Below are 14469 nucleotides of genomic sequence, written 5' to 3'. Positions count from 1 at the left end.
GGGGAGGCCTCGTGCTTTTCGCAAACGGCCCGACGACCCCGCGAGTCGTCGTCCTGTCTGTCGAGTGTCGAGAGAACTGTGCGCGCGGCGCGGAGGAAACTAGCCGTTTGCCCTCTCCGTCTCTGGGGCCCTTCGGATGACGCGATGCGCGTAGGCTGAGAGAGTAGCTAGGGGCTCGTAAATTTCGTTGCGGGGGCGGCGCGCGGCGCGGAGGCGCCGGCGGCGTGCAGCGTGCCCGAGGTGCAGCCGTGCGGAACCGGCACGCGGCGCGGCGGCACCAGCTGCCACGACGCGGCGGAGTCTGTCCGCTCGGCGCTCGCGCAAGTGGGCGTGTGGGGCGCCGTCGGCGTGGCTTGCGGGGTGCGGCGGCAGCGACTGGCGCCGTGGCGCGTGCGCTTCGCGGCCGCCGCGTCGCCGCCTGCCACTGTGCGCGGTTGGGTGGAGGAGGATGGGCCGCGCGATTGCTGGCCTCTGCCGCAAAGGCCGCCGTTGGTCTACTAGACGCCTGGCCTACTGGGCTGAAAGGACGCGCAGTAGCCCAGTAGTTCAACGAAGTTATGGGAGCAGGTGCCAGTTCATCATCATCATTAGATAAGAGTTGGAACAAACAGACATCCAAAGATCAGCAGAGTTCAGAAACTGTATTACATTTGACAGCAACTGCTACTCTATCTACGGGAGAACATTTGACAGCAACTGCGGTAAAGGGGCCGTAGCAAGCAGCTTGCCGTCCACTTCATCAGGATCCATGCCGGGTTGGAGGATGAGCACACCATTCTGCTTTGCTTGCCGTCCCATGCGCACTCGCTCAGATTTGGTGCCCGGCTGCCCGTCATCTTTTATCCTTATCCGACCTTGTTGTTTCCACCACGGCTACGGCTCCATCTGCTGGGATATTGGAAAGCATATTGCTAGAATATTACTCGGCCAATTGCACACACGAGACCCAACAATACAACATGCCAAAGATGCTGTTCCTAGGAACGGCCATCCTTAAAACCTGAATCATCGATGTTTACGACGAGACCATAAGACAAACCAAGCGTTCTTCCTTGTTCCATTGTTATTGCCACTCGCGACGTAAGGAAGAGGGATGGAAGAAGAGGAAGCGATGAAGAAACATGTGAAAATGTTGCAATTGGCTGGTGTTGAATCTCTTCTATCCAACGGAGGAAAGGTGAGAGGAATCGTAGGATTTGGTAATAGAACTCCGATCTTCATTTTTTTTCTGGTTTTGTCCCACTGTCCTAAATGAAGTTTGTTTTCTATAGTTCTCTCATGGAAATAAAGTGCAGGCTTTTCAGTTTAGTCTGCACAACTAGTTCATATGCAAGCTTATATTTGTACTGCTCTAAAACAAATCGGTATGCAAGCAAGCTATTACCGTAGTAAACAGACATCAATATAGCTGTTCTCCAGGAGAAAGTCATTGTGGTCATTACTTCCTCATCATGTATAAAAGGAATTATTTGCCAGAGATTAAATTGCAAACATACGTACCTGCATGATTCTTCCAAAATAATATCACTCACTGTTCTATTTTGAAACTAAACTGTTGTCTAAAAATACGTTAAATTCTGCCGTGCTTGTTCTCAAAAGAAAAATAATTCTTCTTTAGCCAAATATGTCTGACTGAAGGAATTTGATATCTTTCATGAAAAAGCAGGAAGTATCTCTGTCCTCCATTGAAGAGAAGATGACCTGCCTCTTCTTCTCGGCTCACTGGTGCAGGCCATGCAGGAACTTCACCCCAAAGCTAATCCAAATCTACACAATGCTCCGGAATACTGGCAAGAATATCGAAATTATCTTCATATCACTTGACCATGACGAGGCAAGCTTCTTGGATCACTTCAAAAGCATGCCATGGCTCGCTTTGCCATTCAACACTAGCCTAAGGCAAAAGTTGTGCAGTCACTTTGGCATTGAGCATATCCCCGCACTGATTCCTTTGTCAGTAACATCATCTGGTGGACTGGGATTCCAAGATGATGTAGTGGAGCTGGTTGAGGAGTACGGAGCAGATGCATACCCCTTCAGTGCAAATAGGAAAGGGGAGCTAGAAGCCTTGGATGATGCCAGGAGACAAGGAGGTAAGCTTCAGGAGCTTCTTGGCTGCAAGGACAGAGACTTTGTCATAAGCACAGATGGCATAAAGGTGAACTTTCATCAACTGCCTCTGATAATCAGTTATATGTTTGATACCGCATTACTAAAGCTTGTGAAATAACCAGGACATGATTCAGGTGAGAAAACAGTCTAGATACATACTTGAGAAAAAAAAAAGATACAGAATTGGGAAACTGTGTCAGTAGGCATATCCATGGCAGGTAACAAAAAAAATCTTGCAGAAAATACAAAGGCACTACAGCAAGGAGCTAAACAATACACACTACAACAAGCTAATATGCAAATACAATCTTATGCATCCTAGGATCTTACTAAGTTTTTTGTGCAAGAGAAGGTACCAAATTAATTGGAAATGGAAGATAAATTTATACTGTAAATCTATGTTTATCTTATAGTTCCTGCCATATAAAGCATAAAACACACTATTGATGAAAAATAAGTGTAGCTCCTTAATACTGTATAAGCAAACTACATGGGTTAAAATGTAGCATCCACTGGGGTAAATTTTCAGATAATTTGATTGTAGAACATCATTAACCAACAACACTTCCAAAATATTGTGCAGTTGTTGATGATAGTGATGCCATATTAAGTGTCTCATACACTAGGCTTACATCCATTTCTACTTTGCATCATTCACTCTAATCATTTATTCAAAGTCCAACATCCAATGACAATGTTTTTCAGATTTCTATAGCTGACCTTACTGGGAAGACTGTTGGACTGTACTTTGGGGCACACTGGTGCCCACCTTGCCGCTCATTCACGAAAAAGCTGATAGAGGTGTACAATGAGCTGAAGATACTGAGACCTGGAAATTTTGAGGTTATCTTCATTTCCATAGACCGCAGCAAAGAGGAATTCCAAGCAAGCCTAAGTGCTATGCCTTGGCTTGCCATCCCCTATTCTGACACTGCCAGGCAAGAGCTAACAAGAATCTTCGCTGTCAAGGGCATCCCAACACTCCTGATACTTGGTATGGATGGTAAAGTTCTAAAAACAGATGGCAGAACAGCAATTTCAGCTTATGGTGCAACAGCATTCCCATTCACGGAATCTAGAGTTTCTGAAGTGGATGAAGCACTCAGGAAGGAAGGAGACAAGCTGCCTCACCAAGTGAACGATCCACGACATAGTCATGAGCTCGAATTGGACATGGCCAAGGCCTATGTCTGTGATGAATGCCTGCAGGAGGGGAGGCATTGGGTGTTCTCTTGTAAGCAATGTAACTTTGATCTTCATCCCTCCTGTGTAGAAGAAAGTAATTAGTGAAGACAGCATCTAAGATATGTGTATAGTTAAACTACGCAGTTTTACCATCAATGTGGACTAGAGAAATGTGTGACGATACTAGGTGGGGATCTGCCGGCGTCACGCACGGCGACGAGGAGGACGACAGCGCCGCCTCGAGCAGGAAGAAGAATGGAGAAGTCAGGTCATTGTTGTTTTCTTCGATACCCTCTCCAGGTTCACACATGAGTACATAACACGTTCTCAGTACAAGGCCCATGGCCCATTCTGGCACGCAGGCCGCAAATAAGATAGTAATGGCCTCCGGCCCATATATGAATATGACATTCCCCTCCCCTTAAGACGCAGCTTGTCCTCAAGTTGCCACTGATCAACCATGATGCTGGTTCTGCAGCAGAAACATGTTCTCCCAGACTGCCCAATGCAATGGCCAAGTCTCCCACTGTACAAGAGCATGAGGAATAGCAGAGTTACCAACTTTCTTGAGAGTAACATCAAGTACCTGTGGTGTTGTCGCCGTGATATCCATGGTCAGGCACTGCATCTGTTCATCTGTGGAGACAGTAGTCTCAGGTGGAAGAGCTTTCTTCATCTGTGGAGACAGTAGTCACCAACATTGAACTCTCTCTCTAGCCTGTTTATCAGCTTGTACTTTCATTCTCTGCTGAGCTCTGACTAGATTCTGTTTGATGGCTTGAGTCATTGCCGAGCGCTCTTTCAACCATTCTTGAAGATCAGTGACTGTGGAAGCATCGTCTGGGACAATGCCAAAGTGTCTTGGTGGATTTCCATAGAGCACTTCAAAGGGAGTGCGGCCCAATGCAGAATGGAAAGTCGTGTTGTACCAGTATTCTGCTAGTGAGATCCATTGAGACCATTTGGATGGACATGCTTGGACAAAACATCGTAAGTACATTTCCAGACATTGATTAAGCCTCTCGGTCTATCCATCTGTTTGTGGGTGATATGAGGAACTCATATTCAGAGTGGTGTCTGTTAGCCTGAAGAGCTCCTGCCATAGTGAACTGGTGAAGATTCGGTATCGGTCTGATATAATCATTGTGGGTAGTCCATGCAGTTTATATATGTGATTCAGGAATAGCTGTGCTACAGTCAGTGTTGTATATGGATGAGACAGAGGAATGAAATGCCCATACTTTGAGAATTTATCAATAACCACTAAGATAGTGTCATAGTTTTTGGATTTCGGCAGTCCTTCTATGAAATCAAGACTAATTATCTGCCAAGCCTGTGCTGGTATAGGTAAAGGATGGAGCAAACCAGGGAGCCGACAGTGCTCAGATTTAGCCTGGGAACATACCTGACAGTTGGAAACATAATGCTGGATGTCAACTTTCATATTGGGCCAAAAGAACAAGGATTTCACCTTGTGGTAAGTTGCAGTCATGCCACTATGGCCTCCCAATCCACTAGCATGCAGAGCTAACATGACAGCCTGATGTGCTTCTTTGTGATTACCCAACCATATTTTTCCTTAATATCGAATGACACCATCTGTCAAAGTATAGCCTTTGTCATTGGTTCCCACCACACTTAACTCAGAAAGTAACTGTTTGGCATCAGGATCTTGTTGATAACCCTCAATGATGATTTCTAACCACTTTGGAGTGCTGACAGAAATGGCCAACAATTGGTCAGAAGTGGAATGTCTAGATAATGCATCAGCTGCTTTATTCTCAAGGCCCTTTTTGTAGACCAGCTTGTATTGGAGTCCCAACAGCTTGATGAAGGCCTTTTGCTGCATGCCTTGGTGAATCTTCTGCTCTCCTAGGTGAATGAGACTCTTTTGATCAGTTAAAATGGTGAACTCTTTGTGCTGCAAATAAGGTTTCCACTTGGTGATGGCCATGATCAGAGCCAGACACTCCTTTTCATATGTGGATAGGGCTTGAGTTTTCACCCCTAGTGCCTTACTGAGGTATGCTATGGGGTGACCACCTTGCATGAGGACAGCTCCAATGCCAGTAGCAGAAGCATCAATTTCAATGGTAAAGGGTTTGGAAAAATCTGGAAGAGCCAAAACAGGTGCAGATTGTGGCAGAACCGCCTAAATTATCCCGGCTCAAGTGCGTAAACCATCACCATAAAGGCAACATTAGCTTAAACGCACTTCAAACGGAACAATTTTTGGTCTGTCGGGTAACGTCCCGATACAACCACCGATTCTCGGATCGAACAAGCATACCCCGCACGAAGGCGAGTTCAGAGATATTACAACCACAATTTTACAACTCAGGCATAATAACGATTACAAACCAGTTAAAAACATTATTACAAAGCCAACTTAAATAAAACAGTTATACAAGTTATGATTATAAGTTCAGAGTCTAAACAGCGGAAGATGAAACACGATGACTACAACACGTCGCAAAAGTATACCAAGCTAGCCCAAGCATGGTATCACTCGTCATAGTCATTGCCGGCCGAAGACGTATCCCACTCTACGGACCAGCCAGGAGGCAACGAGCAAGGATAGGTCAAGCTAGCGATCTGATCTTCAAAACTCATACCTGAAAAAGGGTTTCAACAGCAAGGCTGAGTATTCTAATACTCAGCAAGACTTAACCGCCAACGGGTATATGTAGCCCACCTTAGCTAGACTATGCAAGGTTTTGTGAGGCTCTGATTTTCCTTTTGCTGAAAAGCAATAAGAGTATGTCCTTACTTTCAAGTTTTAGCTTCAAGATTCTAGTTGATTAACCATTCTATGTAAGCAGCTACTGTCCAATCATGGTGGAACTTCTAAGCAAACATCAAAATTAATAAGAATATTGTTGCTCTTATTACTCTGTGTGGCAGATCAATTAAGCAGTCTCATTTCATCGTGAGAGGCGGACGATTCTGAATCGAAATTCAACCTTGCAAGGATAACCTAACACACACGTTTGGAACACCGTCGGGTCGTTTCCAAACAACCGTTTGCCTTTCTTTCCGGCTCGTGGATAGGAACACTCTCCCCGACTACAGGGCTCCAAGGTCCACCCGTGCCCGGTCCACCCTTGTCCCTAGAAGTCGTAGTGTTGCGCAACATAAAATAAAACCTATCTCTAAGAGAGAGTGTCAGGTATATCCACTCCCCGGTCCAATCGGTTACTAGGCTTACCGCGTACCATATTTACGGCATGTGGCTAGTACGTTCAAAAACTTAACCGGCACTACCACACACCGTGACCTTAGTAAGTTCATCAACACAGACGGGGTATCACATAAGGTCATGATATCGAACACAACCCCGTCTGTCGTCCTTATATTGATAACAGAAAGTAAACAATCAATTCCTATAAAGCTCGCGAGTGACAGGCAATCACTCGACTTTTACCGGTCCTATAAGCTTAGCAATTATTCGAACTCAAGTCTAGTGTTCAGGACATAGGTTCCTAGGATCATGCATCTAAGGTTTCAATTCAACTCCTATGAACTGTAAATGCACAAGTAAAATAATACAGTAAATGATATTAATTTGAAGTATAGGTTATGTCCGGGGCTTGCCTTCTCGGTAGTTGCTAACTATTTCAGCCCTAGGCTCTTCCGAACTTTGGTCCGGGGCTTCAGTTAGTTCCGCAGTGTTTACTTGAGCTTCGAGATCACCTCCGTCAGACTCCGGAATCAACTCGTACGTCCCGTCCGACAAAGTAGTCGTATCTATATGTAATGCAAGAATAATATTAAAAACACACATGGGCAATCATTTATAGAGTAGTTAAATAACAAATCTAACTACACAAGGCATCATGATCAACAGCACAAAAGAAGTTAACTAACTTCATAAAATGAGTAGTGGTGATTTCCTATACAATTAAGTCATGGTTTGCAAATAAATCAACAAATCAGAGTACAAATAGTAATAAATTCTACCAAAATTACACTAAACAGAATATGAACAAAGTAATCTACCCTGTAAAAATCATGCCAAAACATTTAACCATGTAAACACAATAAATTATTTATGCAGGCAACACCTAGTACAAGCTTGAATTATACCAATCAAAATAAAGCAGATCAGAAGCTCAAAATTTAACATGAGATCTACACAGTGAGGATCTAGCTACTGTGAATTTTTCATGAGTTTATCTACACAGAATTTATTCTGAGAAAATAAACAAAACAGACATCAGTTTAGCAAGATTAAATTTTAGCTCCTGTTCTAGCCATGAACTGAAGCTCAAACTTCCTAGACAAGCTAAGATACTCCAGATGAACACTCAGGAATAATTTCAGGATTTATCAAGAACAGAAACTATTTACCATAAATTAAGTCTAATAAACAAGGATTAAATCAAATAAATGGCTACACAAGAGAACTAATCATGAAATTTTTATAGCAAAGCTAGTGTCACATGAGTAAACCACCATAAAAGTTTCATTGCAAGATCAGGCTTCACACAGTAGCTAAGAAAAAGATAAAAACAACTGATATTTATGCACTAGAAACACAAATCAATTTCTACAGCAAAAACTTGCAACTAAAGCCTAACATATTATGGTTCTAATGCATAGAGCTCTTCAAGAGGATTCCAAAACATCAAGATTTGCTATTTTAAGAATTTTCTACAAATTGATATTGAATTTCAAAGATCACAGCAAACTATTACAAACAAGTCCTTCGAGCACTATTCCTCTGAGTCTAGAGCTTTGCAGACAGCCCCCTGGGCTTTTCCAAATTCTAACACCGACGTCCCTGGCCGGGTCAGAGAGGGGAGGCGGGGTTTGACCGGCCGTTTCCCGGCGAGGGGCTCACCGGCGGCGAGAGTGGAGGGGTGCGTAAGCTTCACGGGTGCAAGGCGCACCTCTGGGTGCTTGGAATCGAGGCTAGGGCGGTCGGAGGTGGGGTGTCGATGGCGAGCGGCGGCTTGCGGGCTCGGAGCACGGCGGCGGGATGGCTCCGGTGAGGTTTGGGCGAGGGGAAGTGGCCTGGGAGCTGCGCTAGGACGAGGCGACTCTAAAAGTGGGGGCTGTAGGGGTGGAGCGGGCCTGCAGTGGCGGCTCCGCGGCGGGGTGGAGCTCGCCGGGGTTCAAGCGGGGCGGTGGTGGTGTTCTGCGGCTTGGGAGCGAGGATAGAGCAAAGGGATGCACGAAATCGAGTCCTGGGATAGGTGTAGTGCTCGGGCGCTCGCTAGAAGAGGGCGGCGTGCTCTGAAGGGGGCGCTCCACGGCGGCGTCGCGGTGGCGGCCGTCGGGGCGGTTCTGGAAGCGGCGGGGCGCGTGGCTCGGCCAGGAGGCTCCAGCGCGAAGCAACAGGAGGGGGAGGAGGTCGTCCGCGACGCGTGGGCGCCAGCGCACGGCGGAGTAATGGCCGGGAAAGCCGGGAAGGCGTCGGCGGGCGGCGCTGTCGGTGGCCGGCGACAAGAAGCAGAGCAGGGAGGGGAAGAAGGGGATAAGGGCGATTTTGCAATTTCCAAAAGTTCCAGGGACCTCTCTGTAAACAAGCAATAACTTTTAAACTAAAGCTTAAATGGAAAAGTGCCCAACATGAAAGTTGTTCAATTTTCCAAGATCTACAACTTTGATGTTGTGCAAAAATTTATTTGACCAAAGATTCAAGAGCTAAAATTAAAAACATTGAAGGGATTTTGAATTCTAGGAAATTTGTCTTTTTCAATGCAAAATCACTTCAAATGTAGACTTACAAGCAAAAATGACTACCATGCATTAAATGCACTGAAATTTTGCACAAACACCCTCCATAAAAGCTATAAACACAAATAACTATATAAAGGACCTTGCATAAAATCATAATTACACATATAACCTTTCATAATTACAAAAAGGTCCTTTTTAAGTATTTCAAGCAGAAGATGCATATCAACAAACACAATTACTGTGCAGACACCTATTTAAATTACTGTGCAAACACCCGGGGTGTTACACAGATGCTAATGCTTGCTTCAGTGTATCAAAGGCCTGCTGGTGTTGTGGGTTCCATGAGAAGATGTTGTCTTTCTTCAGCAAATATGTTAGTGGTCTGCTAATAATGCCATAATGTTTGATGAACTTTATGTAATATCCTGAGAGACCCAAAAAACCCCTTAGTTGTTTCAAATCTTGAGGGACAGGCCATGAAGTCACCGCTTGAATCTTTGCTGGGTCTGTAGAGACACCTCCAGCACTGATGATGTGACCTAAGTACTCCAAGGACTGCTTGGCAAAGGAACATTTGGATTACTAGAGCAAAAATTGATGCTCACCTAGTATACGAAACACTTGCTGCAAGTGCTGAATGTGGTCTTCCAATGTTGGGTTGTAGACTAGTATATCATCAACAAAAACCAGCACCAACTTTCTCAGCAATGGTGAAAAAATAGTATTCATAATTTGCTGAAATGTGGCAGGAGCGTTTGTGAGGCCAAATGGCATGACCTTGAATTCCCAATGCCCATGGTGAATCTTGAATGTTGTCTTATGCTCATCCTCAGGCGACATTCTGACTTGGTGATAGCCTGACCTCATGTCTAGTTTAGTGAACCATTGTGACCCCTTGAGTTCATCCAACAACTCATCAACTATTGGTAGGGGATATTTGTTTTTCACTGTTATGGAGTTGAGATTTCTGTAGTCTATGCAGAACCTCCATGATCCATCCTTTTTCTTAACTAACAGTACTGGTGAAGCATAGGGACTTGTGCTTGGTTGGATCACCCCGTTGGCCAACATCTCCTTTACTTGCCTCTCAATATCATCCTTTTGTGTGGGTGCATATCTATATGGCTTAACATTGACGGGTTGAGCGCCAGGTATCAAGGTAATCTAGTGGTCAAAAGCCCTCGCAGGAGGCAGTGTAGTGGGGTCGTTGAATAAGTGAGCATGCTGCTGCAATAGCTCCTGAAGCTGAGGTGGTATGGCCGTTGGTGGTGTGGCATTAGGTTGCATGAGAGATAACTGAACTAAGTGTGCTACCTCGCCTTTTTTGATCAGTCCTTGCAGCTTTCTGACTTGCAGTTTAGTACACTTGGATGTGCAGTCTTTAACACCAGCTAATGTGATTCTTTTTTCCTTATGGTTGAACCTCATTCTTTTTCTTTTCCAATCAATCCACATAGGACTATATTTTTCTAGCCAATCCATGCCTAGGACCATATCATAGAATTTCAGATCGAGCACTCTTGCATCTGTAGTAAAGGTGTGACCTTGTGTCCACCAAGTTACATCCTTGACAATCTTAGTACTTGAAATTTGACTACCATTAGCTACAGTTACTTGCACTGAAACTGTATCCTCTTGGTGAAATTGTAACTTCTGAGCAGTAGCTGAACTAATGAATGTAGATGAGCTGCCAGAGTCCACCAGGATTAATATCTCTTGATTGTTTATGAGGCCTTGCAGCCTAATGGTCCTCTTGCTTTGAGTGCCCTCATTAGCAGACGAAGATAGTGATAGCATTTCCTCTTCACTAGATGTTTGGTCCTGGTCCTGATCCTCTGCACTGGTATTTTCCACATTCATAGCCTCAAGAAATTCTTCTAAGACTGAGAGAGGTATCTGATTGGGGCATTTGTGATTTCTTACCCATTTGCTACCACACTTCATGCACAACCCCTCTGCTCTTCTTTGCTTTCTCAATGCCACTAACTTATCATCCCACATTGGTTTAATGGTTAAATCTGGTGATGACACGGTTGGAAAATCTTGAGGTTTAGAACCAAGCACTCCTGCAGACCAAGCTGTGGATGGTCTTGGGCTGAATTTGACAACCTCTCGGGCTTGTTTACTGTGATACCTCTTAGTAGAGGCTTCCAACAGGTCCTCCTGCATGAAAGCCAAAGAGAGAGCGCCATCAACTGTTCTCGATTTATGGAGGGTGATTGCATTGCTTATAGAGTAGTTCAACCCATCCAAAAACTTTTGAACAAAAAACACATCATCAATATTGGGGTTATGCACAAGCACTCTGTGTTTTGCCTGCTCAAATCGCTCAGCATATTCTAACACAGTGGTGGTTTGTCTAATGGACAGGAGCTCCATCATGTAGTTTTGGTATAAATCTCAGCCAAATTTGACCTCAACAGCTACACACAGTTCTAGCCAACTCTCTATTGTGTGCTGGGCCTCATATGTCTGAAGCCAGAGTGAAGCATTGCCTTTAAAATTTAAGGTGGAAAAGGGCACCCACAGATGAACAGGGACATTGTACATGGCAAAATATTTCTCACACCTCTCCTTCCACACTCTAGGAAGTTCACCATTGAAAATAGGAAAGTCTAACTTAGGCAATTTGTACTCTCTGTGATGGGCATGGAAATTGTGGTGTTTCCTATCACTGGACTCAGGTTCATCCCCAACATGTGTATGCAGTACAGGATGTGGAGACTCACCCTTGACCAGGGTGTGATGGAGAGAAGAGTTCCTCCCATCGGCACCCTGGTAGTGTGGTACGACGCGGTGGCGTTGGCCCGCCCCTCTTCCTCGCGCGGCGGGGCCTAAGGCGGAGCAGTAGCGGTTGCTGCTTCCAAGGCCTCGATGCGCGACATGAGATTCTTCATCGACATGCTGAGTTCGGTGGAGATTGAGTCGGCGTTGATACTCCACGTGTTGAGACCGTCGACGGTGGTGAGCAGCTTGAGTTGCCCAGCCTAGAGGGCCTTCACTTCGGTGACAAGGAGATCGAGTTTCTCCTCCGCCGTGGCCATCCTTGCTGTTAGGGTTGGTGGTTTCCGGCCGCGTTGGTGAGATTTTGGGGGGGGGGGGGGCGGTGGTGGTGGGCTTGGGGAAGGTGAACTGGGTTGTGGATTGAGTGGAGGTCGGGAAGTGGTGGCGGTGGTGGATGGTGGCGCCAGGGTCAACTAATCCGACGGGACAGGATAGGATCGAGTCGCCGCGGTGGAGAGGAGGCTCTGGATACCAAATGTGACGATACTAGGTGGGGATCTGCCGGCGTCACGCACGGCGACGAGGAGGACGGCAGCGCTGCCTCGAGCAGGAAGAAGAACGGAGAAGTCAGGTCATTGTTGTTTTCTTCGATGCCCTCTCCAGGTTCACACATAAGTACATAACAGGTTCTCAGTACAAGGCCCATGGCCCATTCTGGCACGCAGGCCGCAAATAAGATAGTAATGGCCTCCGGCCCATATATGAATATGACAAAATGCTCCTACAATCATGCTATAAACTTTATAGGACTCAATGAAAGCAATGGATAAGATTCCTATTTGCTTAATGCAAGACCTGCTTGGTAAAAGGAATTAATTAATCTCTATCTCTATCTCTATCTCTATTTCTATCTCTACTATTACTAAAGCAAGCAATGTTTCCTTGGTCGGTTAATCGCAATCCTAATCGGAATCCAGGTGACCGTATGTTAAGTTAATAAGGGTCTGAAACTATTTAGAATTAGCATTTGATGAGTAAAATAGAAAAAGATTGAAATCCTCAATAGACACGTACTATAATATCATAAAATAAATATAGTGTATAACGTATATATTTTTATATGCTAATTAGTATATTTATATAGCTTCCTGTAGCAACACACGGGCATATTTGCTAGTTAATTCTAATGATTCGAAAAATAATACGTTTGCATGCTGATTTTGTAAGAACATTGTTAGATTGGCATTAAATGCAAGGAGTACTTGGTCCATACCCCTATGGAACATCTCATATAGGCATGTAGCTATTTTGACGAACATATGGCGTGCAGCCATTGACATTAAGACAGACACACCTTTACTTCCAGGAATCAGTGATATAGTTGCCGTGTTCTAATGGCGCTGCATGATGGGGTCCAAGCTTACCAAGCGGCAGCGGGATCATTGAAAAAAACGGCGGCTTCAAATTTGAAGAATGCAAAGAAAGGGGCGTATCATGATAGCAGAAATTGCCTAACGGTATCTGACCAAACGTGACCATAATTGGAAGCTTTGTGAGAACTCTGTGCTAATAGGAATTACCTTTCCTTACTCCAAGTAGCTGTCGGACAGAATTGACGGAGGAGAAATCGGGGTGCGACTGTACAGTGAAGACTCAGGGGAACAGGGTAAGAAGAGGGCGAAGAATTTAGATCGCATGGATAATTTCACTAAGACCCTCGTCACTCAGACACTCAGTTCTCATGGCAGACGTGTTGCACTTTTTACGAAGGGCCCTTATAGCAGTCTTTAATTCCCGATGCTAACCAAGGTCGTTTTCGTTTTCTTAATGCGACTGTCTCGATGTTAACCCTGGACACTGCAAAACTGAAAATAACAGCTCGTTGATTTGCTTGCCCTTCTACTAAGTTACGAATCACTTGTGCTTGTGCCTTATACATTCTGTTTTTTGTTTACCGGTGAAAAAAGCAAAGATAACATGAACTGCAATGAGAATGCGACAAATCCCAAGCAAAACATAAAGGGGCTATTGGGTTTTTACCCCTATTTGAACCCCAATTGTAATCTTACCTCCACTTTCTTTCACTTTGCATTTATACTCCTATTGTTTGGAAATGAAATCTCATTTTACCTCTACTCCGTGAACATCACATAACAGTGTTAAATTGTACAATTTTACCCTTGCGAATATACCCTGACTTTTTAGAACTTTGTTAATATATCCTTATTTGCCATTATATTTCAGCACATTTCAATAATATATGAACAAAAAATTGACAATTTTGACAGCATCATGACACACAAAAGTAAGTTCAAACCACATGCGATTTTTTTATTTGAGGGATTTCTACTGTTTTTCTACATTTCAAACCACATGCTGAACCGTAGGAGAAGGAGAACGTGGTGGGCCACGCCGGCAACGCCATGTCCAGCCTTGTCAAGAAGGTGGTTCCAATGCTCCGTGCTCCGGCCACCGCCGTCAAGGAAGCTTTCGCTGGGAGGTAGCATGGGTAGTAAGCTCAAGGCCGCAGTGGAGGTCCCGCTCCCTATCTACTCCCTAGCGCTCCTCCGGTGCGACCTCGCTGCTCGCCGCCGCCGCGAAACCTGCCGAACAAGCTCTACCTGATCCCGACGAATAGAAAAAAGAGGAAAGCGAGAATCGGCAAGCACACGCCCGTCGTCATGCTCCGTGCCGCCTGGCTTGTCGCCGCCACCCGCAGCTTGGCCACCGGCCTCCATCACGCGCGAGAGAGAACGAGTGGAA

General features: G+C 45.0%; 1 protein-coding gene and 1 long non-coding RNA gene across 2 annotated transcripts; one reads left to right on the top strand and one right to left on the bottom strand.

The window, feature by feature from the left end:
- The first annotated feature begins 783 nt into the window (after window positions 1-783).
- On the top strand, window positions 784-12553 carry LOC120641711 (probable nucleoredoxin 3). Its single transcript, XM_039917929.1, has 4 exons — window positions 784-1177; window positions 1667-2158; window positions 2818-3467; window positions 12482-12553. The coding sequence occupies exons 1-3, from the start codon at window positions 1094-1096 to the stop codon at window positions 3397-3399; spliced, it is 1158 nt and encodes a 385-aa protein (XP_039773863.1). The 5' UTR covers window positions 784-1093; the 3' UTR covers window positions 3400-3467; window positions 12482-12553.
- Window positions 1368-3589, bottom strand: LOC120641712. Its single transcript, XR_005662367.1, has 4 exons — window positions 3448-3589; window positions 3244-3377; window positions 2833-3123; window positions 1368-2115 (listed from the first exon to the last, which is right to left on the bottom strand). It is a non-coding gene; the product is annotated as an uncharacterized LOC120641712 (long non-coding RNA).
- Window positions 12554-14469: the final 1916 nt, after the last annotated feature.

The sequence above is a fragment of the Panicum virgatum genome, chromosome 7K (assembly GCF_016808335.1).
Source record: "Panicum virgatum strain AP13 chromosome 7K, P.virgatum_v5, whole genome shotgun sequence".
Lineage (NCBI taxonomy): Eukaryota > Viridiplantae > Streptophyta > Magnoliopsida > Poales > Poaceae > Panicum > Panicum virgatum.
Note: the sequence above shows the minus strand (reverse complement) of the source record. Positions and strands in the feature narration are given on the sequence as shown.